Source organism: Agrilus planipennis, unplaced genomic scaffold, assembly GCF_000699045.2.
Source record: "Agrilus planipennis isolate EAB-ADULT unplaced genomic scaffold, Apla_2.0 scaffold25, whole genome shotgun sequence".
In the NCBI taxonomy this organism is placed as follows: domain Eukaryota; kingdom Metazoa; phylum Arthropoda; class Insecta; order Coleoptera; family Buprestidae; genus Agrilus; species Agrilus planipennis.
This window is the reverse complement of record NW_020439112.1, coordinates 793310-819172: the sequence shown is the minus strand read 5'-3', so window position 1 is coordinate 819172 and position 25863 is coordinate 793310. Positions and strand designations below refer to the sequence as shown.

Sequence of the window (25863 nt, the reverse complement as noted above, 5' to 3'; positions counted from 1 at the left end):
TAGAAAAAACAACGCATACAAAAGCATCCCTTTTTGATGCATTATTATGTTTCAATACCTTCATGCTTCTTTTCAGGGATTGCACATAAGTAATAAAACTGACAGCGTCAGAAGTGCTGGCAGCTTCAATGCTTTGCATTTCAAGATCAGAACGTGATTTAGACACCTGAGAATGGAAAGAAGCCATCTCATTACCCAGCAAAGTTCCAAACTTACTTAACACTTCTTTATGCCAGGAGTCATATTTTAAGGAGACTTTGCTTTGCACTTTGGCAAAGTCGATTATAATGGGACCGAATTCTCGTCGAGTATCAGAAGTATCGAATGTAGAACGTGTTTTTCTAGAACAGAATAAAATTATATCCTACAAATTTTATAAATTGTTAAAAGATGTACTTGATATCATTCAAACACATCATCCACTTGCTAATATCATCCCCCAATCGGTTATAAAGATTATCAGCTTGAAGGTCCCATAAAGATTGGTAATTCAACCATTCTTTGACGTATTTTTGAACCTGAAATGGTAATTACCCAAATAAATGAGAACCTCCCTATAAATAAATGCAAAAATGTAAAAAAAAAAACACTACCCACCTCCTTTATCTTTGAATCAATTGCACTGTAGGCATTTTCGAGGGGCCCTGGTCCTTCAGGTAATTTTGTTAGTATGTTTCTGTAAGTTTCAGTTACGGGTTTGTCAACACCCACTTGATAACGACTACTTTGTAAGCGTTGCTGAGATAATACGATGGCTTGCCATGCAAATAACTGCTGCATAATTTGGAAACGGGCTTCTTCAATACTAGGATACAAATACATGGTCTGATTGGTGATTCGAAATTCGTGGACTATGGTTTGGATTTGCGGATCGCCACCAGGTTTATGAGTCGGATGAGCTGGAGCATCTGTATCCATACTATGATCGATTTCGTTCTTAATACCATTCAAAGAATCTGTCCACGCTTGGATACCTGCTTCGAGACGTCGAGCCAAATTCTTTTCCACCTTAGATTAACAGAGAAGATTATTAAACTACACACCTTCAAATAAAAACAAGTGTTATTTACTTCTTCATCTAAACGGCTGACCCAGATGTGAAGGTTTGAGAATTGTTTCAGTGACAAATCATCAACAGCATGTTGTATTTTAGACAAAATATCTGCAAAAGTGTTGGCCGAATAAGGACAAGTCTCCAACGAACGCACATCGACTTCCAGTTGTTCACCCACTACAACCAACTCTTCCACACGCTCCTGGAAGCTGACCACCGTGTCGGAGAGTCGTTGCACGTATGGGTCGAGTTTATAACTTTCCCAAACCAATTGAATACCTTCTGCGATTAAATTCTGTACTTCTTTTCGCATGCCTGCTACCAGAGGAATGATACTTGCTTTGTCCTCAATCTAAATTTAACAGAATTACTTTTTATTTAAACAGTAGAAATAAATCCAATCAGTTTGCTAGACAAACAGGCGCTGAACTTGCTCCAACATGAAGCCATTCGGGGTACGATATGTTACAAACGGAAAGTACAATAATCCATAAAATGAATATATTATATGCATATATACAACTGCATACTTAGAAAGGAAAGAACGAATTCATCTTCATTTTTTTAAAGCTATATAATTTTAAACTAGAAAATTTACATCATGCATATAATAACAAAAACAATTACAGTTCTATGAAACAGAATTATGCGGTAGGTTATTCATACGCTAAGGGAAAAGGAAATAGAAAAAATATAATAAATTTAGATTTTTTCTTTTACCTACTTTTGAGTTACGTTTTTGAGCTATTTTATATAAATTATTATGTTACTGCCAGTTACTGATCAATGTCAAAAAGTGTCTCTAACAGAAACTATTTTCCTTATTAAGATTGTATTTGGACTGGAGTTTAATATTTAGAAAAAAAAAGAATATAAGGGAGCCATGCGCTCAGCAAAAGCCAACGTTTTACCTACGAAAAATAAAAAAACATCAACATGCCGTATAGGGGGACTTTACATCAATAGCTCGAACTTTTCTACCAGCTACCTTAAGAGAACTATGGACATTGTTTCCTTTAGTAAGCTATAAATATTTGTGACTGGTTAAAACAAATAGATACTATTTATATGGTGAACAGTTGAAATTTGAAATTCTTCTAACTCTATTGCTTCTTACTTAATTTTTAATGAACAGGACAAAAAACACAACCGACATCAAATAATTAATCAAACATACAAGGTGAGACCATTATTTAGTCACTTATGTAAAATAATTGCTTATTGCTTGTCGAAAATTGTTATAAATCACGAATTATATTTAAGTAACATTTTTAAATGTGTATGTGTTATTCCTACACCCAGTATATTATGTCACAATAAAATGTGCAAAAACAAAAAGCGTTATTAGAACATTAAAAATAGTACATATTATATCATATTTGTAACAAACTAATCCTTTTTTTTATAATTTCTGATAGTAAAATACAAACAGGCGCAATAAATTGCTGAAAAAACTATTAAAAATTTGAACAACCAGTCATTAATAAATAACACTCACCTTTTCCAGGGTCATTTCGTAGGTTCGTACGCTCTCAATTAACGAGATAGCAAATGGATAGAGCTGGTTAGCTTGATGCGCTTTGTTCACAATAGCCAATGGTACTCGGAATCCTAGACATTTCAAATTTCGAACTTCTTTAGCCAAAGTGATAATTTCCGGTAAGAAATTCACTCGCAACTTAAGATTATTGCCACGTCCAGTTCTTGAACGTACGGCTTCGATTGTGAAAATACGCCCAGAAACTCCGAGATTACGTTGTTGTACATTTCGTGCCCATTCGTCGAAAATCTCCTGAGTATTCAATTTCAAACGAAAACTGTCTCCATCTGCCTTCAATTTTTGACCTTCTATGTGATTTTCCCAACCTTTCCCTTTGAATATATAATCAAGTCAAACAACTAAATTTTAATCATTTTTTTTTAGTAACTATTAACGATTGAACAAAACATATATTAATAAGAAAATATATTATTATGGAATAAAATAAACAATAACATTTTAGGCAAAAATAATTTTTAAAAATAATAAAAAAAGGAAAAAATAACATACCTAATACATCTTCAACTCTTCGTAAATAAGTGGTCAACTGATGATCGATTTGCCTAGCCCAAATAATCGACCCAGAGACTGGGGGTAGATCACGAACTTTACTTATACGAGCACTATTACTTTGTGGATATTGAACCTAGAATAAAACAAACTTATATAAATTTATTATATTATCGATATTCAATATTTTTTACCTTGAATTTTTCATGCAAAGCTTCAATGTCATCTTTAACACGTTGAATCAAATGGGTTTGGTATTCCCTAATTGCTCCTCGTATGTGAGGTCTAACAAAAAGGGCGTTGAATCTCGAAAATATTCGGAACATTTCGTTTGCATTTTTTGCTGTACCCAGTTGGTCCCTTAGATGAGCGGTGATTCTTGCTTCCACACGATCAATACGCTCCTCGTAACGTTGCACAGCAGCATCCCATGCATCCTGGCCCTCTTTCGAAATGTCCAAGCAGTCTACCTCTTTTACATTTTCATAAGCCAAATTAACTTCCTAAAGGTGGAGAGGGAATTTTAATTAATTAGTGGTACATAACTAATAATAACAACAGAAAAATCTAAGATTACAACTAAAACTACAGCAGTAATTAATAGAATCTTTTTTAAATTAAAGCATAACTCATTTTAAATACGACGAAGGTTTGAAATAAAAGACTAAAAGAAATAACGAAGATTAAATTAAACAAGAAACAATTATAAGACCTTAAACTTTGCAGTTAAAGTAATTTTTAAGTAATTTCAATCATAACTAATTTATTTTGCCTACTATGCCAATGTTCATCTATTAAAGCATATTAATTGTGTTCGTTTAAATAATTATGAATATTTTTTATTATATACACTAATTCTTCCCCCTGGCCCGGCCATTTTTATTGCTCTACTATGACGTAGTGTCGGCCATCATTCTTTTCTAATTGTTGCAGTTGTCGGCCATAATTCTTTTTCAATTGTTGTCGCATTGTCACTGATGTCGGCCATTATTGTTTTTTAATAGATGTATAGAAATCAATGATTAAAATTTGAAGAAGTTGTTTGTAAATAGGTATGCAACACATCGTACACTTCAGCATAAGAAATTGCTGATACTAACTTTCATTTACGTAACACTACTCTTCCCTGTGTTGACAGCACTTATAATTTCTTTTATATATAATATTTAATGAAATTGTTGTCTCACCTCAATGGCATTTGCATCTGCAGCATCCAATGCAAAAGCATCTTGTTTGGGTTGTTCCAGCTCTTCTCCTTCTGTCACCGCATTAACCTGACGAGTGGTAGGTCTCAAAACCCTCACAATTACGGTACGCAATTGCTCATGTTGTATCCTGAATTTTCTCATGTGCTCCATTCTCGACTGCAGTTTCTTATGTTGCGCCGAGATACGCCAGACCATCTTCATATGTTCGTCCCTCTTTTTCTTAATTATATCCCTGAAATTAATTAATTAACAGATAGCATAATTATGATTTCTTTAAGTAATTTTTGTATATACCTAAGCAGTGCTTGCAACTTTTCATACTCATCTTCCCATGTGGAGAAAACATCGTAACACTGGGTCATGACTTTTTCGAACTCGTCAAAAGGAATATGCATCAATCTTCGTGTACCTAACACTTTCAACAGTTGTACGCTGAGATCTCGTGAGATTGCTTCCACCAATCGAAGACAGCGCTGAATGGGATACTTGGTGGTTCTTATCTTACGAAGATGAGAAAATATCAGCTGAACAGCTGCACGAATTCTTTCCAATTCGGTGGCAGCTAATAAGTCGTTGATTGGGAAATCCTAAAAATAAAATAAAAGACAATTACAATATAAAAGAAAATAATTGCTGAACATTCTGCTTGCCTTCATTAGAGGATTGTAATCATTAACAGTAGCAAGAGCCTGTTTCAGTCCTGTATCAGTGTCAAAAGACACAGTAGCATGAAAACGTTTGCCATGCTTCAAAATGTCCAATGTGAGGGCAACTTCCATACTTTCCCGCTTCTCCTGGATTCGGTGCAATGCTCTTTCCAAATTTAGCCAGAAACTTATTTCTTGTAAAGCAGTACCAGATGATGGATCACGATCTAATTTTGTTACCTTCAAAAACAAAATAATTGTATAAAACCGAATATTATTATTTAAAAATAATAGCTACAATATACCTTCTGAATTTCTTTGATCCATCGATTTACTCCGTTTTGTAACTGATTTAAAAATGTTGAGTCATCAACTTTATCACCAAAATCAGCAACTTTTGGTTTTCGACCTTCATCAGTGCACCTTTTAATGACGCTGGCAACAAGTGGATGAACTGGTAATGAAATTTCAGGAATGTCTATATTTTGCTGTAAATGTAGTAGACCCATTTCAAGTTCAGCGATTGTTTTTTCAACAGTTGGAGCCATTTTATCACCATCTCTATAAGCATAAAGTAAACTCATGGGTACATAATTATTTTTAATTGTTGAATATAAAAAACCTTGGTTACTAGAGAACTTCCTTTTATTAAGGTAATTTATTAACTTTAATATTGATAACATGGAATTTAAACTTACCTATCAGCTCTTCCAGATTCTTTAACATAAGACTTGAAGTATGGAGCGACAGTTTTACTAATATAAGCATGCAATGTTTCATAGGGTGAACCATCACTAAAATTCATCATTCTTAGCTGTGCCCTAATGCTTTTATCAGCCTCTATAACAGCTCCTCGTTTTAACATCACTAAACTTGCCATTTTTGGATTGGTAAAGTGGACTTCATTATTGATATAGTACATGACAGGTTCTTTCTCTTCCTCTCCTTCAGGGGGTTGATCCGTTTCATCCTCCTTAGAGCAGCTTCTTTGTATAAAGAGTGTGTTGACCTGGGCATCACTTATAAATTTTCTTATACATTCTTGGTTAGCTTTATCCTCCAGGGCTGCATTAAGTGCTGGGGAATCTGCCTGAGCATCGTCCTCCGGCAATAGAACAGTTGCGGCTTTACGCAGAAAATTAGCAAATTCTGTGAAATCTACTACAGACACGTTTTGGGGTTCAGGGGTACTTTCAGTTCCTTCTAAGGAGTCACCCATTTTTGTTAAATAGGTGAGTACCTTTTAGGAGGAAAGTCTACACTTTATTTTCACTATTGATTTTTGTCCTTTTCCACAACCACACTGTATATTTTTACTTACATCACTAACAATAATAAAGTAACCTTTAAATTGCAATAGTAATTAAATAATCGTTAATATTATGACCATTGCATGACACAACTGAGTACACCTACAAACACCTTAAGAACGACAAACTGACATGCCGTAAGCGGAAATGGAAATGACTAATAATAATAAAAATGACAAGTGGATTATATAAAAAAAAAACAATAGAGTACAACGGTTCATCTTATGCAACCCATTTTACTATTCACACCTGCTAGTACAGCTACATCTAGTGTCTGAAATACGCACTGGTTTCTAATTTGAATTATTTGGCGGATTTTTCTCACCCCTAAATATAAAAAAGACTTTCAGGATTGCATTAAAAATATTTTCATTACAATTAAACAATAAAACATTTTATAACGTCTACAATTATATTTAAAGAAAGGATACCAATATTAATTTCAAAAAAGAACAACCAGTTTTTAAATATTTTATTATCAGTACGTAATCCTTCAATTCTATTTACCATTCAGCCAATAAAAAAAACAAATAATTTTATGCTTCGATTATAAGGTACAAACTCCAAATTTAATTTTTAATTTAATAACATTCTATTCAAAAATCCACACGAAATAATTAGTAACAAAAATAAGACTTTATAACGTACAAAATAATAAACTATCATTCGTAAAACATAAAACAAAAAGAAATTGTAATAAGAGGACAAAAAACATTTTTTTTATCACTAACTGTAAAAGATAGTCAATGTAATACATATTATATATCACTTTTACTAACACCTAATATCACAACATCTAGGATTTTAAAAAATGCTCGCAAACAAATTACTATAGGTACTACAAGATTAATTATATGAGTTATCACTACACGCCAACAATATATGTATATTCGAAAAGAACGGTAAAATATACACGTTTTTAGTTGTTGGTAGAAAACAATTGTAATATGCAAAGCTCAAACATTCATACAATAATATAAAGGAGGAAAAGTTAATTATTATGACGATGTGATTAAATTTGCTTCATTAGCATCATCTAAAACATCAACTGGTTCTCTCCAATAAATAAATTGTGAATAATCTGACGCAGGTTCTAAAATAGGAGGAAACAGCTGATCCACAATGTGACTCATGTTGGTATAGCTGAAACAAAAAACAAATTTATAATTAACATTTTAAAATAAAACAGAAAAGGATGTAATTACCTACTACAGTATAAACAATAATGAAAGCAAATGATTTCCGAGTATTATATATATATAAAAAAAAGGATGAATCCAAAACAAACTGCAACTATTCTATTTTTCCAGAAATAAAACTGTTAAGGAATCAAGTGATGTATACGTTTCACAACATTTATACTTATATACAAAAAAATAGCAATAAGTTGAAAAAGTTTTTCGCAACCCCTTAAATAAATTTTCTAAAAAAGGCATTAAAGCGAGACAAGGTAAACGTATGCTATTAGTAGTCACTTCGACGGCCTTAAAGTAAGTATTATATCTTATTTAGGTAATTTAAGAGTAAACGAACAAACGTCTGTGAGTAACTTGAAAATTGTGTTTATTATTTATTTTATTTATTCCATGCTGTCAGTAAACATGATGAAATGGTATAAAGCACACCCGTCAATATCGAAATGTCCTTACCATTTCAATAAATGCCCTTATTACACGCCAAAATATGATTAATAAATACTAGCAATATTTTTGCAAAGTATGTATATTATTTTTTCACTATTTGTCTACCCACCCAGTTAAAATATACGTACTACATACACATAACAAAATACTTGATATAAATATGTAATTAATATATATACATATTTTCGCCAACACTAAATAATATAGATTTTTAACAGTTAAATATTAATAAATTACTAAAAAAACTACGTAACGCTGCCCTCGCGACAAATTTACATTTAATTTTTGTACTATAAAATGGTTTATCAATAATACTGCACATTTTGGTGGATTAAATCGGAATGGAAAGTTGAAGTATTTCCAAAAGTAATTTTTAAAAACGCTAAACCGATAATTACTCCCTAATCATAACAGACTCTTTTACTTGTCAAATATTGACTTATAATGAAGTTTTAGTGCAAAAAAGTGCTAGTATTTATCAAGCCATGGTCTCAGGAGGTGAAGACACAGCATAGGTTTGTTAAATTTTATCTTTAATTGGTGGAAATACTTCATTGACGATTAAAGACTGCCCAGAGTAGCTGAAATGAAATACAAAAGCAATTTATTCTTACTGGACCTTTTCACTTTAAAAACGATGTTTTTTTTGTAATATTTTTTCTCTAAACATTCATACTATACAAAATATCTCACTTCAGCATAATTTCTTATAATCGTTAAAAAAACAAAAACAATTTTAACAACAATACTGTATGAAATAAACGACTATCCAAAGAAATTATGAAAGAACTACACCAGAATGGGACACTTATATGAATAAACTTCTTTACCTTCTATATAATTTATATATAAAAGCAATCAATACAAATACATTCAGCAATCACTAAAACGTGTGTTTTTATAATCCTCTTTGATCCATCGATTTACTCCGTTTTGTAACTNGTCTCTAACAGAAACTATTTTCCTTATTAAGATTGTATTTGGACTGGAGTTTAATATTTAGAAAAAAAAAGAATATAAGGGAGCCATGCGCTCAGCAAAAGCCAACGTTTTACCTACGAAAAATAAAAAAACATCAACATGCCGTATAGGGGGACTTTACATCAATAGCTCGAACTTTTCTACCAGCTACCTTAAGAGAACTATGGACATTGTTTCCTTTAGTAAGCTATAAATATTTGTGACTGGTTAAAACAAATAGATACTATTTATATGGTGAACAGTTGAAATTTGAAATTCTTCTAACTCTATTGCTTCTTACTTAATTTTTAATGAACAGGACAAAAAACACAACCGACATCAAATAATTAATCAAACATACAAGGTGAGACCATTATTTAGTCACTTATGTAAAATAATTGCTTATTGCTTGTCGAAAATTGTTATAAATCACGAATTATATTTAAGTAACATTTTTAAATGTGTATGTGTTATTCCTACACCCAGTATATTATGTCACAATAAAATGTGCAAAAACAAAAAGCGTTATTAGAACATTAAAAATAGTACATATTATATCATATTTGTAACAAACTAATCCTTTTTTTTATAATTTCTGATAGTAAAATACAAACAGGCGCAATAAATTGCTGAAAAAACTATTAAAAATTTGAACAACCAGTCATTAATAAATAACACTCACCTTTTCCAGGGTCATTTCGTAGGTTCGTACGCTCTCAATTAACGAGATAGCAAATGGATAGAGCTGGTTAGCTTGATGCGCTTTGTTCACAATAGCCAATGGTACTCGGAATCCTAGACATTTCAAATTTCGAACTTCTTTAGCCAAAGTGATAATTTCCGGTAAGAAATTCACTCGCAACTTAAGATTATTGCCACGTCCAGTTCTTGAACGTACGGCTTCGATTGTGAAAATACGCCCAGAAACTCCGAGATTACGTTGTTGTACATTTCGTGCCCATTCGTCGAAAATCTCCTGAGTATTCAATTTCAAACGAAAACTGTCTCCATCTGCCTTCAATTTTTGACCTTCTATGTGATTTTCCCAACCTTTCCCTTTGAATATATAATCAAGTCAAACAACTAAATTTTAATCATTTTTTTTTAGTAACTATTAACGATTGAACAAAACATNGATTTCAAAACTTATGTTGTGTGATATGGGTTGTGATGTACAAGACAATGGTTACCAGATCGAACGATTGACAGTTGTGTCTTCTTTCCTTTTTTCCTTTTTTCTATGTCTAGCATTGATTAAATAACACGGGCGCTTACCCTTCCCTAAGTTCCGCTTACTCGTTTCCGTTGCATTAACAAAATTACTCCCATTGTCACAGAAACGCACATATCGAGCGATAAGATATTACACATCAAACAAGCATAACAAATTTTTCAACAATCCACTTCTCTATTTTCTAATAACGCCCAATTTTTCAAAAAATCAACAACCCATTCATTAACATAGCAGCCATAAAACACTTCAAACCCCTTGTTATTACTTACTTTTAATACCAAGCAGCTTATAAATATTAAAACTAAGACTAGATGCACATTAGAAACAGACAAAATAAACGTAACATACCTTGACTGAAACGTCTGAGTTAATTCGTGTCTTAATTCTCCTTTCGGATTAATTGTAAATATTCGAACAATAGGAATGCCAACAGCCCTGTATGCCCATACATCCTAAAATGCAACAGAAAAAAAGTAAGGACTATAAAAATATAACATTCGTGTTGTATTACATTGATCTTATTTCCATAACCAGCATAGAAAGGATCGGCATCGCTCGGGAACAGTTGTCTTATATCACTCATGCAAGCTATTTTAAATTGTTCTGGTTTTTTCTCTATCACTTCTCTGAAAGTTAATTAATAGTTAATTAACACTTAAAAACATAATTTTTATCCATATTAAGCGGAGTACTCTGATGATCGATTTGCCTAGCCCAAATAATCGACCCAGAGACTGGGGGTAGATCACGAACTTTACTTATACGAGCACTATTACTTTGTGGATATTGAACCTAGAATAAAACAAACTTATATAAATTTATTATATTATCGATATTCAATATTTTTTACCTTGAATTTTTCATGCAAAGCTTCAATGTCATCTTTAACACGTTGAATCAAATGGGTTTGGTATTCCCTAATTGCTCCTCGTATGTGAGGTCTAACAAAAAGGGCGTTGAATCTCGAAAATATTCGGAACATTTCGTTTGCATTTTTTGCTGTACCCAGTTGGTCCCTTAGATGAGCGGTGATTCTTGCTTCCACACGATCAATACGCTCCTCGTAACGTTGCACAGCAGCATCCCATGCATCCTGGCCCTCTTTCGAAATGTCCAAGCAGTCTACCTCTTTTACATTTTCATAAGCCAAATTAACTTCCTAAAGGTGGAGAGGGAATTTTAATTAATTAGTGGTACATAACTAATAATAACAACAGAAAAATCTAAGATTACAACTAAAACTACAGCAGTAATTAATAGAATCTTTTTTAAATTAAAGCATAACTCATTTTAAATACGACGAAGGTTTGAAATAAAAGACTAAAAGAAATAACGAAGATTAAATTAAACAAGAAACAATTATAAGACCTTAAACTTTGCAGTTAAAGTAATTTTTAAGTAATTTCAATCATAACTAATTTATTTTGCCTACTATGCCAATGTTCATCTATTAAAGCATATTAATTGTGTTCGTTTAAATAATTATGAATATTTTTTATTATATACACTAATTCTTCCCCCTGGCCCGGCCATTTTTATTGCTCTACTATGACGTAGTGTCGGCCATCATTCTTTTCTAATTGTTGCAGTTGTCGGCCATAATTCTTTTTCAATTGTTGTCGCATTGTCACTGATGTCGGCCATTATTGTTTTTTAATAGATGTATAGAAATCAATGATTAAAATTTGAAGAAGTTGTTTGTAAATAGGTATGCAACACATCGTACACTTCAGCATAAGAAATTGCTGATACTAACTTTCATTTACGTAACACTACTCTTCCCTGTGTTGACAGCACTTATAATTTCTTTTATATATAATATTTAATGAAATTGTTGTCTCACCTCAATGGCATTTGCATCTGCAGCATCCAATGCAAAAGCATCTTGTTTGGGTTGTTCCAGCTCTTCTCCTTCTGTCACCGCATTAACCTGACGAGTGGTAGGTCTCAAAACCCTCACAATTACGGTACGCAATTGCTCATGTTGTATCCTGAATTTTCTCATGTGCTCCATTCTCGACTGCAGTTTCTTATGTTGCGCCGAGATACGCCAGACCATCTTCATATGTTCGTCCCTCTTTTTCTTAATTATATCCCTGAAATTAATTAATTAACAGATAGCATAATTATGATTTCTTTAAGTAATTTTTGTATATACCTAAGCAGTGCTTGCAACTTTTCATACTCATCTTCCCATGTGGAGAAAACATCGTAACACTGGGTCATGACTTTTTCGAACTCGTCAAAAGGAATATGCATCAATCTTCGTGTACCTAACACTTTCAACAGTTGTACGCTGAGATCTCGTGAGATTGCTTCCACCAATCGAAGACAGCGCTGAATGGGATACTTGGTGGTTCTTATCTTACGAAGATGAGAAAATATCAGCTGAACAGCTGCACGAATTCTTTCCAATTCGGTGGCAGCTAATAAGTCGTTGATTGGGAAATCCTAAAAATAAAATAAAAGACAATTACAATATAAAAGAAAATAATTGCTGAACATTCTGCTTGCCTTCATTAGAGGATTGTAATCATTAACAGTAGCAAGAGCCTGTTTCAGTCCTGTATCAGTGTCAAAAGACACAGTAGCATGAAAACGTTTGCCATGCTTCAAAATGTCCAATGTGAGGGCAACTTCCATACTTTCCCGCTTCTCCTGGATTCGGTGCAATGCTCTTTCCAAATTTAGCCAGAAACTTATTTCTTGTAAAGCAGTACCAGATGATGGATCACGATCTAATTTTGTTACCTTCAAAAACAAAATAATTGTATAAAACCGAATATTATTATTTAAAAATAATAGCTACAATATACCTTCTGAATTTCTTTGATCCATCGATTTACTCCGTTTTGTAACTGATTTAAAAATGTTGAGTCATCAACTTTATCACCAAAATCAGCAACTTTTGGTTTTCGACCTTCATCAGTGCACCTTTTAATGACGCTGGCAACAAGTGGATGAACTGGTAATGAAATTTCAGGAATGTCTATATTTTGCTGTAAATGTAGTAGACCCATTTCAAGTTCAGCGATTGTTTTTTCAACAGTTGGAGCCATTTTATCACCATCTCTATAAGCATAAAGTAAACTCATGGGTACATAATTATTTTTAATTGTTGAATATAAAAAACCTTGGTTACTAGAGAACTTCCTTTTATTAAGGTAATTTATTAACTTTAATATTGATAACATGGAATTTAAACTTACCGTTTTGAAGCAGTTTCTTAACGTATTCGTAAGAAGCGTATTGTCGAAGTCTAGCGGGGAGTTCTTTCAACTGAGCAGACATTGCATCAAGTTGCTGGCGTAACTTGCGAGGCTGCACTGACAACCAAGGTTTCTCACGAGTTTCGTCAATTTGAGCCCATATTCTGGATAATTCGGACCATACGCCACGAAGGTCTTGCAGTTCTTCAAACACTACCTGCATACGATCCTCGCTAGTACTAATACCACCTAAAAATTGCATTATTTAGAATTAGTTCAATAATTAGTTAACAATATGTGAATTGCACTAATGGGCATCTACAAAAAAGTAGAAAACTGTCGCACAAATGAATCTCTAAGCCATCAAAATAAAAAGCATTGTTCAAAAAACTATTAATATTTATTAACAGAACTTGTAATTTTAATTACCTGGTTCTTGCAATTCCAAAGCTTCTTTGGCCTTGGCAACATTATCTCTTTCTTCTTTAAGTCTTGCATATTTGCTTTCAAACAACTGTAGTTGAGTTAATGCCTCATCAGGTCTTAGTGATCCTTCAACAGGTTTGCTTCTCTCCCATTCGTTCAAGAAATCATTGGTACGATTCTCCACTGCTTTATCTTCAGATACGATCTTCTGTTGCAAACTTGCGACCTAAAAAAATGCAAAACCGAACATTAGTTTATAGAAGACATTACCATAATAAATATTTAATTGATACCTGAGTTTGAATAGAGGAATCCTTGCGCTTAATGATTTCGTTGAAAGCTCCCCATTCACCCTCCAAATTCTCTACGTGCAACCAAGTATTTGGAAATTGGAATCGTTGTCTTTCTAAAATGCGCTGACCTTCACGATACACCTCAACTTGCTTTTCCCATGCCTAGAAAAAACAACGCATACAAAAGCATCCCTTTTTGATGCATTATTATGTTTCAATACCTTCATGCTTCTTTTCAGGGATTGCACATAAGTAATAAAACTGACAGCGTCAGAAGTGCTGGCAGCTTCAATGCTTTGCATTTCAAGATCAGAACGTGATTTAGACACCTGAGAATGGAAAGAAGCCATCTCATTACCCAGCAAAGTTCCAAACTTACTTAACACTTCTTTATGCCAGGAGTCATATTTTAAGGAGACTTTGCTTTGCACTTTGGCAAAGTCGATTATAATGGGACCGAATTCTCGTCGAGTATCAGAAGTATCGAATGTAGAACGTGTTTTTCTAGAACAGAATAAAATTATATCCTACAAATTTTATAAATTGTTAAAAGATGTACTTGATATCATTCAAACACATCATCCACTTGCTAATATCATCCCCCAATCGGTTATAAAGATTATCAGCTTGAAGGTCCCATAAAGATTGGTAATTCAACCATTCTTTGACGTATTTTTGAACCTGAAATGGTAATTACCCAAATAAATGAGAACCTCCCTATAAATAAATGCAAAAATGTAAAAAAAAAAACACTACCCACCTCCTTTATCTTTGAATCAATTGCACTGTAGGCATTTTCGAGGGGCCCTGGTCCTTCAGGTAATTTTGTTAGTATGTTTCTGTAAGTTTCAGTTACGGGTTTGTCAACACCCACTTGATAACGACTACTTTGTAAGCGTTGCTGAGATAATACGATGGCTTGCCATGCAAATAACTGCTGCATAATTTGGAAACGGGCTTCTTCAATACTAGGATACAAATACATGGTCTGATTGGTGATTCGAAATTCGTGGACTATGGTTTGGATTTGCGGATCGCCACCAGGTTTATGAGTCGGATGAGCTGGAGCATCTGTATCCATACTATGATCGATTTCGTTCTTAATACCATTCAAAGAATCTGTCCACGCTTGGATACCTGCTTCGAGACGTCGAGCCAAATTCTTTTCCACCTTAGATTAACAGAGANTAACAGTTAAATATTAATAAATTACTAAAAAAACTACGTAACGCTGCCCTCGCGACAAATTTACATTTAATTTTTGTACTATAAAATGGTTTATCAATAATACTGCACATTTTGGTGGATTAAATCGGAATGGAAAGTTGAAGTATTTCCAAAAGTAATTTTTAAAAACGCTAAACCGATAATTACTCCCTAATCATAACAGACTCTTTTACTTGTCAAATATTGACTTATAATGAAGTTTTAGTGCAAAAAAGTGCTAGTATTTATCAAGCCATGGTCTCAGGAGGTGAAGACACAGCATAGGTTTGTTAAATTTTATCTTTAATTGGTGGAAATACTTCATTGACGATTAAAGACTGCCCAGAGTAGCTGAAATGAAATACAAAAGCAATTTATTCTTACTGGACCTTTTCACTTTAAAAACGATGTTTTTTTTTGTAATATTTTTTCTCTAAACATTCATACTATACAAAATATCTCACTTCAGCATAATTTCTTATAATCGTTAAAAAAACAAAAACAATTTTAACAACAATACTGTATGAAATAAACGACTATCCAAAGAAATTATGAAAGAACTACACCAGAATGGGACACTTATATGAATAAACTTCTTTACCTTCTATATAATTTATATATAAAAGCAATCAATACAAATACATTCAGCAATCACTAAAACGTGTGTTTTTATAATCCAAGTATCCAGTTCGAATATTACAAAAAACAAATTTATATTAACATAAAAAATTTGGGGAACCTTCAAAAAGAATTAAGCGTAAATTTTGAAAGTATACGATATTATTTATAATATTAATTACAGAAATTATCTATTAATACTTACTTTATCCAAGTAACTTCCGAAAATGAGTTTGTGTAACGAAGTATATATCAACACAACTACAAAATTGTTTAATTTATATTGTAAATAATGATTTCAAAACTTATGTTGTGTGATATGGGTTGTGATGTACAAGACAATGGTTACCAGATCGAACGATTGACAGTTGTGTCTTCTTTCCTTTTTTCCTTTTTTCTATGTCTAGCATTGATTAAATAACACGGGCGCTTACCCTTCCCTAAGTTCCGCTTACTCGTTTCCGTTGCATTAACAAAATTACTCCCATTGTCACAGAAACGCACATATCGAGCGATAAGATATTACACATCAAACAAGCATAACAAATTTTTCAACAATCCACTTCTCTATTTTCTAATAACGCCCAATTTTTCAAAAAATCAACAACCCATTCATTAACATAGCAGCCATAAAACACTTCAAACCCCTTGTTATTACTTACTTTTAATACCAAGCAGCTTATAAATATTAAAACTAAGACTAGATGCACATTAGAAACAGACAAAATAAACGTAACATACCTTGACTGAAACGTCTGAGTTAATTCGTGTCTTAATTCTCCTTTCGGATTAATTGTAAATATTCGAACAATAGGAATGCCAACAGCCCTGTATGCCCATACATCCTAAAATGCAACAGAAAAAAAGTAAGGACTATAAAAATATAACATTCGTGTTGTATTACATTGATCTTATTTCCATAACCAGCATAGAAAGGATCGGCATCGCTCGGGAACAGTTGTCTTATATCACTCATGCAAGCTATTTTAAATTGTTCTGGTTTTTTCTCTATCACTTCTCTGAAAGTTAATTAATAGTTAATTAACACTTAAAAACATAATTTTTATCCATATTAAGCGGAGTACTTATTAACATCAAACGTCTTATTTACTTTATAAATTTTGAAACATAACAATTTAAAAGTTTACACAAAAAATAAGATGTAATATTCATTTTTCTTAGTTTGATCTGAATTTTTTGGTAGAAGCATTTAAATATAAAAGAGGATAAATGTCTCCCTTTTCTGTTACATTAATTCTTTATGTAGAATTGAAAGAATAAAATTAAAATACCTGTGAAAAGCTGTTAAAAGGGATGTAGGATTGAGCAACACTGGTCCATCTGGCATGAAATTATCGTCCTGGCAAATGGATCTTAGATAATCCCTTGTTATTCTAGCTTGTCCAATCGCCCTAGCACTAAGGTACATTAATTTGTAACCGTTATTTTTAATTTTATTAAATAATTGAGCCACACCAGATTGGGCCCAGTCTTTACCTACGATTGGTAAAATATGTCCTAGCACATCAGACCTACAAAATGAAACAAAAATTATTACTCAATATGTAATTTACAAAAACACACGAAATGCTTACTTTGTAATGGTACCGTCTATATCTGACACGACAATTTTATCGTCCCATTTCCATTTATAAAGATGACACATGCACCGTGTCGTACCTTGATAGGCAGTCGTTACACTAAAGACAATTTCATTCAAATCGTCTCTCAAATTAAGTTTTTTCTGCAAGATCAAATAAAAATTATGATTAATCATATGTATAAGGCTTAGGCTACGCAAACAGCTGTCGAGTATTGTTTTGAAAATAAAAAACTTACTATCTGTTCTGAACTTAAGCGTAATGTTTTTCGACATTTGTCAAACTTTTCTGACTTGGAACTGTGAGAGTCTAATGTCTTATTATCTTCACTTTTCACATCATCTTTTTCAGAGTCTTTTAGATCTTCCATGTCTGAAAAATATATCTATTTATATACAACTTTTAATAACTATTTAATAATAATTTCTTGTACTACATAAATGGTGTGAAAATAGTTTATTGAAATTGTTCCTTTTAAGATTTTTTCTTTAAAAATACAACAATAGTACGAGTCTTAATCTTAATTGTGGCAAACTCCAACACTACTTACAAGTTTCTTTAACTGTTTCTACGCATTCGTCTTTTGAACCCATTATTTTCGAGGCTTCGCCTTCGATTACGGTATTTATGGTGTTTTCCAGAGATGGGGTAGTTTCTCTTGATTTCCTGCTTCGTCTCCAACTCCACCATGAATAACCCGATTGCTGTTGTTCTTGTTTAGATTGTTTTTCTTTTTCTAAAGATTGTTGACTTTGTTCCTCGTGTTGGTGTGAGGAGGGCATGTGAAGTCCACACAATTGATCAATTGTTGACTAAAAAATATTATAATAAACTTACTAAGAATGCTAAATTGTTCATAAAGTCTTTATATTTAATTCATACAACTATGACAATTACATTACACTCACTTGAATGGTGTTCTTAAATGCAAGAAGTAAGAGAATATCGTTATTAAAAAATACATAATTAAAGGGTATGTCCGAATTTAAAGTACTAAATATTGTTCTTACTTGTGGCAGAGGTCTCCGATAAATAAAATAAGTTACAAGAATTGGAGCTGCTACTTTCCAGTTGAGGTACTTATTCTGGATTCGAATAACAATCTTAGGAGATTCAAGCAATTGAGGATTATTGCACAAATCACTAAATGGTACTAAATATTTTATAAACTGGTCTTCGGTTGGCTCAGGATCCCATCCACACAGCGATATTGAGACATCGTCCAAAAAATTTTTCTCACTGCATTAAAACCGTTAATTATAAAAAAGAAAATCTCCAACTGCGATAATTAAAACAAAAAATCTTAAAGAAGTAGTAAGGTAAAGAATTTACGGATAAAAAAGTTAATTTTGTTTACACTTACCCTTTACTTTGGTCTTCATAGTCTGAATCGATAGATTTGCACTGTTCGCCACTATTCGGACTTTGCGGGAGAGAGGGCCCATTCCCTGATTCACAATCCATGTCTGCATCTGATTTTAATAACGAATAACACCAAATGAAATAAATAGAAAAACAAGCATCAACGTAAGCGAACTAATAAAACAATCTACTACTTAATAATATGTTAAAAAAGATATTTAAATTTTCAGACTACTCTTGTACTCATTTATCAATAATTATAAACAATTTCTATGCTCTCCTTTTATAATAAATACCAAAAAAAAAGTACCAGAAATTTCGATATTCACTTATTAACATAATATTTCTAAAAAAATGAAAAGTACAAACGCAAATACGATAATATAAATGCAACCCATATAAACAAGCAAACATTTAAATCATATCATTTACCTGTTGGTTTTTTAGATGTCCCAACGTCTGACAAGTATAAGGCTGCCACTTCCGGTTTGATAGAACCTGAACTCAAGTCCGCAAGGTATATTCCGTCATTATTACTGCTTTTTCTTTGATGTTTCATGAATGAGAAAACACTACTTAACATGGACTGATGTTGAGATTTGGTATGTTCATCAGTCAAAGGGGATGACGTCGGAATCTTTGAACTAGGAAATTCACCCCAACCCCAACTCTGACCTTCGTTATCTTTGTCATCGTCTGTAAAAAAAAGAGAAAAGATTTGTCAAACAACAATTTTTTGGGTTTTGATTTATAATTCATACATAAAACTGTTTAATTGCCACAATATTCTAATTAAAAAAAACATATATTACGTAACATACTAAAGTAGTAATCGTTTTCTCTTTTTTTTTTAATTAAGTAACTATTAAGTCGATGATCCTTTTCACTCGAGATAATAAAATCATAATAACTTTTAAAAAGAATCAGCGTCTTATATGGTTGAGTAGTTTTTTTATGTAATACTTACAATGTTTATTTTTGGCAAATACTAAAAAGATAATTAATCAAAGAATGGATGACATTTAGACTTGGCAATGGTGCAGAAGTTAAGAGGCGGGTTCCAAGAAAACAAAATGAAATGAAAAATGATTATTCAATGAGTTTCAAAAGCAAAAAGTAAACAAATCGTAACTAATGGAAATTTTCTATATTAGCCATTTTTAAAAACTGACTCACCTTTGCGATTTTTAACTTCGAATTCAGTGTCAGACAGAACAGACTCGACATTAACAGGTGACAGGGGCCTCGAGTCGTTAATGCCTGTCGTCAATTCGGTGTCACTAAAGAAATGGAAATCGGGATCTAAAAGCTTCCTACTGGAATGATTAACGCTTTCTGGTTCCGATTCAGCTTTTAACGATTTCGTGAAAGACCCTTCACTGAAACAAAATGAAAAACATTTAATTTAAAATACAATATATCATTCAAATTCTCATCACGTATAAAAATCAATAAGGAATTAGCCACGACAATAATTTACTTATTATTAAATGACTTTGTAATAATAATGGGTTGACAATTTATTTGCAGAGTTCATAATACTACCGCTGTATTATTACCATTGTTTCTACATTTTACATTAATGGAACAAAACCAATTAACATTCTATATATTCTGGTAAACAATTGGGATCCGTCAAATGGGCATACACATCTGGTGGCAAAATTTATAACTCGAATGAGGGAAAAATTTACATAGGAACTGTGCACGCAAATTGTAAAATTGTTTATTAAAATAATAAAACACGTTAAAAAAGTAAAAATTTTTTTGATGATGAAGTCGACGAAGTTTTCTTCTAAAGTTATTAAATAAAATGTTAATATGTTCAGTGAAAAGCTGGAATAGCACTTCAGACATAGATCTTCACTCTTCACCTGCATTAACTACTTTCCAATAAAAACTAACCGTTTTATATATGTAAAAATATATTCGGAAAATTAGAGAAAAAAGTAAACTAATAGAAGCATGGATGAAAGCAGTAGGTATCAAAAAAGTGAATTCCAGAATAAAAATTTGTTCACACCATTTTAATGCACATGATTATATTTCAGCAAGTATTTACCATCAGCCATAACCTTAATATTTAAAACTAGAATCATACTAAAATCATAAAGTCAATGATATTGCTTAAATCACCCAGAATTTATATAACGTGAATCACTTTTTAAATCCGAAGTTTGTGAAAAGTAGGCAGTAAACTTAATTTAAAGGCTAGCTTCCGGATTTGTTCCTTCAACGAAATTTACTTTCCGAGGCTTTGTGTCAGCCCAATCACATATTATGTCAATACCTATCATTTTATCGTGATTTAAAAACTTGGAAATTGCAAGGTACACTATAGGAACTACGATAAATTTTCCCTAATCGGCGCCATGTTTTTCGGCTCCTCCCATTTGACGGATCCCAATTTCGTTAATGCAAAAAAATCAAATAAAAATTGAGGAAGCAGGTACTTACTCAACATCTTTAAGCTCAGGTTCAGAAATATTACTATCAAGAGAGCTTCTGTCAGTTGTCGAATCATAAGTTTTGCCATCGGTCCCGGTCCCGGTCCCGGTCCCAGTCCCATCTTGAATAGTGTCGCCCTCTCTCGATGTATCACAACTTGTGTTACTCGGTTTAATATTAGAGTGCTTCTTCTTTATAGAGGCCTTCTTCCGTCGTTTTTTCCTCGAACTTTTATTATCTGTTGTAGTAATTTCCGGTTTTTCGGGAGTTTTCGAAACAACAGGTACGGGCGGGACGTTTGTGATTTTTGGAGCAGTTACGCTATGTATCTCCTCCATGTCCAAACTGTCCATCCTAAATATTGTTTCGGACGTGTTTGTATTTTTATTTAAGTTCTCACAACTCAGTTTCGACGCCTGTAAGGAAATGGTGACATCTTCTGCAGAATTTTTTAATTCAATGTTGCCCAGATTTATTTGGCGTTTTATGAATTCTAATTCACGCGTTGTCTGGATGGCACCGTTATCTGCGGTGAAACGTCGTCTGGTGTAGTCGTTTACTTCATTTTCATAGATTTTTGGAGCTTGGTAACCCAGGTCCGAACTATTCCTTCTCAAACTCTGTAATAATTAAATAATTTACGTTTCTTTGAATGTATTTCAAGCTACTATTCTACCTTCGCCTTGTATACTTTTTCTAATTCCGACTCTGGGATCGGGGAGGTCGCCAAATGGTCTGGAATTTCATCGGTGTCTGAATCCAGAACTTCTTCAACGAAAAACGCCTCCCCACTCTCCCCCAATTTCATGTGAATGTCTACAGGTTCTCCATTGATTTCAATATCAACCTAAGTTAATAATAATAAGCAAGCATTAGTTCAAAAAACAACAATTAATAAACTTGAAATTATATAATAACAATAAATAAACGATTTTAAATTAATTATGCTTTAAGGTAAAAATTCCATCATCAAAATCGATTGAGAAAGTTCCATATGTTATAGAATTGATAAAAGTTCGATGAACTTGTTCATTTCCGCATACCAAAACCTGGCGCCAAATCAAACCGGTTTAATCTTAACTACAAACAGCCAATCGGATGCCTCGAAACAGTTTATAATAAAACCCTCGTCGTACTTCCACGTTAGTCACCCTTGCCAGTTAAGAGGACGCACTTCGCTGCATAATTTTATTGTTAAGTAAACCAAAAATTTACGCCAAATTTACNAAAATTAGCTGACCCCGCGAACTTCGTATCACTGGCGCTGCAAATGTTTCTCATAGATTCTGCCAATCTTGTGATACGGATGACTGATCGTCCCAATGATCTGGACCAACCAATGCGATAGTTATTGTCATTTTTTTCCCTATAATCTTGTTTACACTTCGATTTCAATTATTTTTTGTATATAAATATTTCAATATCATTTTTTTTCTCACTATTTTCCGTTGAATTTCTGTTCTGTATAAGCGTCCGTGACTTAAAGCTGTCAATTGCGGAAGACGACGGAGTCCCAAACCTAATTTATTTAAAAATTTATTTTCTGTGCCTTTCCTTTTTCATTAATTTTTCCCATACTTTAATAGTTATTCTGTTGTTCGGGGCGGAGACGAATCCAACAAATTAGAGACCATTAAAGTTGGTCCAGCCGTTATAGATGGTGTAAGTAACTCGACCTTGCTTTATGTATTTAGAAGATATATGAGTAAGGAATGTGTACTCTTTATTGATAATATCCGACTTTTTATATTATTATGCAGCAGAATTTTTCATTTTAAAGTAAATAAATAAAAACGTAATTAAACAACGAATTGGGGCAAACAAATGCGACCTACAATAATTTGAATAATGTAACGCCAAACATGACGCAATTTCTATTTTTCATTTTAAAGTAAAAACATAAAAACGTAATTAAACAACGAATTGGGGCAAACAAATGCGACCTACAATAATTTGAATAATGTAACGCCAAACATGAAATAATTGCGCATATACAACAACTAGCGACGTTTTGAAAATTTTGGCACGTATTTATCTTTACAGCCTTATTATACAACAAAAGAAATTGTGAAAATCAAAACAGATAAGTGGGTATTTAAATGTTGCTTTCCAATTCCTTCTTTTATTAAATTCAAGGCCTTTCAAATAAGTTAAATCATGCGAAATAAATACTCGCTTTATGCATACCTAGTCGGAAAATTTGCAAATAAAGACCTATACAAATGGTTTCTATTAGCACTATTAATACCGTACTTGTGTGGCTTAAATTTTGAAAATTCCACTTTAAAAAAATAGCATAACATTGTCTTTTTTTTTAATCTCAACATTACCAATTTTAAAATGAAATGATTATACTGTGAAATGACATTATTTAAAAAAGTTAAAAATTAGGAACTCTTAAATACGGTGAAAAGAATATTTTTAGATTTTTGATACGAATTTGTAAATAATTTTCAAAAAGTAGTCTAAATAAATGCCCAATTAACAATGTTACCCTCCCTTTATACTATACATTTTTTATTAGCATTTAAAAGTTTTAATTGTGAAAGAATGAAATCATTACTGAAAATCAATAATCGTAAGGCCCCGCTTAATGCAAATCGAAAAAACCTTCACCTTGTCCTTTCAGTACAAGGTCCACACTGTGATGAAAAGCAAATTCAGGGCCCACAACGAAAACTGTTTCAGATAAAAGCGGCAGTTATTTTAGTTAATGATAGTATCTGCCAACAAATGTCAAGTAACCTTCTGAAGGACGAAAATGCGTGTACAGAAAACGTATTTAGTATTTACATAGACATAATGGGCGTTTTAATGTTTGGGTTATTTAAAGGTAAGTCAATTTGGGTATATTTGGCACATCCTGTGTACAACAGCTGGACTATTACAGAAATTGAAAAAAAAAGAGATTAATAATTATTAATGACAGAAATAAAAATTATTTTGTCATGAATTGGTTCCTACAACTTGTGTCACCAGATCAAGAAGACTGGTTGACCTTATGGACAGAATTCCCCTCTATTTTGTATTCCCTCCCTTCTTTACTCATGCTTCTAATACATGTCTCTAATTGGTCATCCCATCTCTCCTTTTCTTTAGTGACATTAAAACCACTCTTTCTTAACCTTTCCTATTCACGGATTTCTTAGCATCCCCCTATAACACCACTTCTGCCACTTCTTTTTTTTCTTTTCTACCACGACCACCGTCATATTTTGCACTCGTACAGACCCTTGCTCCAACCTTCATATACCTTCAACAATCTTTTTCGAGTTTCTTAATTATGTAATTTATCGCAAACGAAGAATCATCTTCTATAATTAAAACTGTACTTAAAAAAGTAGTTTTGAACTTTAACAAACGATCTCCTTGTTATTAATTTATGTCCAGCGACTGTATTAAATTTACCTATTACTACATAACAAAATAATTCATTCATGTTACCTTAAAAGTCATTATTATAATCAAAATTAATATTTTCTCCTAATAAAACTTTTATGTAACTTCAATAAAAATAATGAAAGTCAATACGATAAAAGTTTACGCAACATGCAACAAGCAATAGTTTATTAATTTATAAACGAGAGGCAGAACAAAAAATGAATTATAACGATAGAAAATAATGTAAAAAAAATGTTTGAAAATACTTACAATTTTTTCTTTGCTCCTCAAGACCCCAATTTTTCCAAATCTGACATGAAACGGAGAACAAGTGTAGGTCCCATCGGGTTGTTCGACAACCACCACGTCGATGGCTCCGGTAAGGGTAGCGCCGTTTATATCATTGTAAAAATCTTTGAAATTTGAAATAACTTTTCCAATATAAGTCATTCCGTGCATTGTCACTAGATTATTAATAATATAACGTTCTAGTTCTTCCAACGACAAACTGTTTCTTTATCACTTTATTTCGACTTTCGCTATTTATTATATTAGAGATTAGACACACTTATTACGTGATATGTATCAAATTTTGCACTGTTTTTGTTTTATTTCTGCCCCACTTCCACTCAAGAAGACGTCAATTTTATTTAAATGTGGGGATTTTGTTTACACACTTAATCAATTACATATTATTTGCGGATCGGTAGAATTTATTTGCGATGTACCACAAAACAAATCTTCTACGTCCAGCTTTTGTAAAAACCGATAAAACCTAGAAAAAAACAAAACAAAATCAATATACGCAGTTGTTATTATTGTTAGTTGTAAACACTAGTACAGTAAGCAACTGTTAATAACAACGCACAATGAACTAATAAACAACTGTCTTTGTTATGCAAAAATTCTTTCATTTTTTTATCAATTAGAGCAATAAGAATAAACAAGTTATAATAATCATAATAATACTATCGCATTTTTCCATAAAAGAAATTTACAATTAGTAAGTCTAATACATGAATAGAATAAACATATAAAAAAAAAATAAAATATATACAGGGTGGTTCATAGGAAAATGGAACATGGAGCAACTGCATTTTTTAAATAATTCAATAGGAAAAACGTAATAAAAATCTTAGATAGTAAAAAATGCAACAAAACTACATACATAATATTAACAAAAAATAAAATAATTATTGTTTTATATTAACCA

At 32.4% G+C, this 25863-nt stretch overlaps 3 protein-coding genes across 6 annotated transcripts in view; all 3 read right to left on the bottom strand.

Annotated features, from left to right (window-relative positions):
- The window catches only part of LOC108738144 (dynein heavy chain, cytoplasmic), a 28592-nt gene extending 22167 nt beyond the window's left edge, over positions 1 to 6425 (bottom strand). The window contains exons 1-12 of the mRNA XM_025977571.1: positions 5658 to 6425; positions 5265 to 5520; positions 4963 to 5199; positions 4607 to 4899; positions 4292 to 4544; positions 3299 to 3607; positions 3105 to 3240; positions 2553 to 2926; positions 1071 to 1406; positions 598 to 1008; positions 397 to 518; positions 59 to 341 (exon numbers count right to left, since the gene is read on the bottom strand). Coding sequence (XP_025833356.1) covers positions 59 to 341; positions 397 to 518; positions 598 to 1008; positions 1071 to 1406; positions 2553 to 2926; positions 3105 to 3240; positions 3299 to 3607; positions 4292 to 4544; positions 4607 to 4899; positions 4963 to 5199; positions 5265 to 5520; positions 5658 to 6178 — 3531 coding nt within the window. The 5' untranslated portion in view covers positions 6179 to 6425. The remainder of the gene's footprint in view (positions 1 to 58; positions 342 to 396; positions 519 to 597; positions 1009 to 1070; positions 1407 to 2552; positions 2927 to 3104; positions 3241 to 3298; positions 3608 to 4291; positions 4545 to 4606; positions 4900 to 4962; positions 5200 to 5264; positions 5521 to 5657) is intronic.
- A 3083-nt stretch (positions 6426 to 9508) lies between these two features.
- LOC112905372 (dynein heavy chain, cytoplasmic-like) lies at positions 9509 to 13201 on the bottom strand. Its single transcript, XM_025977624.1, has 8 exons — positions 12923 to 13201; positions 12621 to 12857; positions 12265 to 12557; positions 11950 to 12202; positions 10957 to 11265; positions 10816 to 10898; positions 10618 to 10732; positions 9509 to 9947 (listed from the first exon to the last, which is right to left on the bottom strand). Exons 1-8 carry the CDS (start codon positions 13199 to 13201, stop codon positions 9537 to 9539), a joined length of 1980 nt encoding a protein of 659 aa, XP_025833409.1. The 3' UTR covers positions 9509 to 9536.
- Positions 13202 to 15237: 2036 nt separating this feature from the next.
- LOC112905356 (phosphatidate phosphatase LPIN3) overlaps positions 15238 to 25863 on the bottom strand; it is a 20807-nt gene continuing 10181 nt past the window's right edge. For 3 of the 4 annotated variants that reach the window (XM_025977565.1, XM_025977567.1, XM_025977566.1), the window contains exons 2-14: positions 24921 to 25425; positions 21946 to 22116; positions 21279 to 21889; positions 19998 to 20200; positions 19254 to 19517; positions 18823 to 18931; positions 18470 to 18698; positions 18010 to 18271; positions 17698 to 17831; positions 17454 to 17602; positions 17151 to 17390; positions 16763 to 16877; positions 15608 to 16703 (exon numbers count right to left, since the gene is read on the bottom strand). In XM_025977565.1, coding sequence (XP_025833350.1) covers positions 16410 to 16703; positions 16763 to 16877; positions 17151 to 17390; positions 17454 to 17602; positions 17698 to 17831; positions 18010 to 18271; positions 18470 to 18698; positions 18823 to 18931; positions 19254 to 19517; positions 19998 to 20200; positions 21279 to 21889; positions 21946 to 22116; positions 24921 to 25109 — 2970 coding nt within the window. In that variant the 5' untranslated portion in view covers positions 25110 to 25425 and the 3' untranslated portion in view covers positions 15608 to 16409. The other variant, XM_025977568.1, reaches the window with a different exon arrangement.

Excerpts from the sequence above, each read along its gene's own strand:
- LOC112905372 (XM_025977624.1), bottom strand. The coding sequence starts at position 13,201 with ATGAGTTTACTTTATGCTTATAGAGATGGTGATAAAATGGCTCCAACT. Across the intron at positions 12,558-12,620 it reads ATTACAATCCTCTAATGAAG|GATTTCCCAATCAACGACTT; the intron begins GCAAGCAGAATG and ends TTTTATTTTTAG. Across the intron at positions 10,899-10,956 it reads CTTTGCATGAAAAATTCAAG|GTTCAATATCCACAAAGTAA; the intron begins GTAAAAAATATT and ends GTTTTATTCTAG.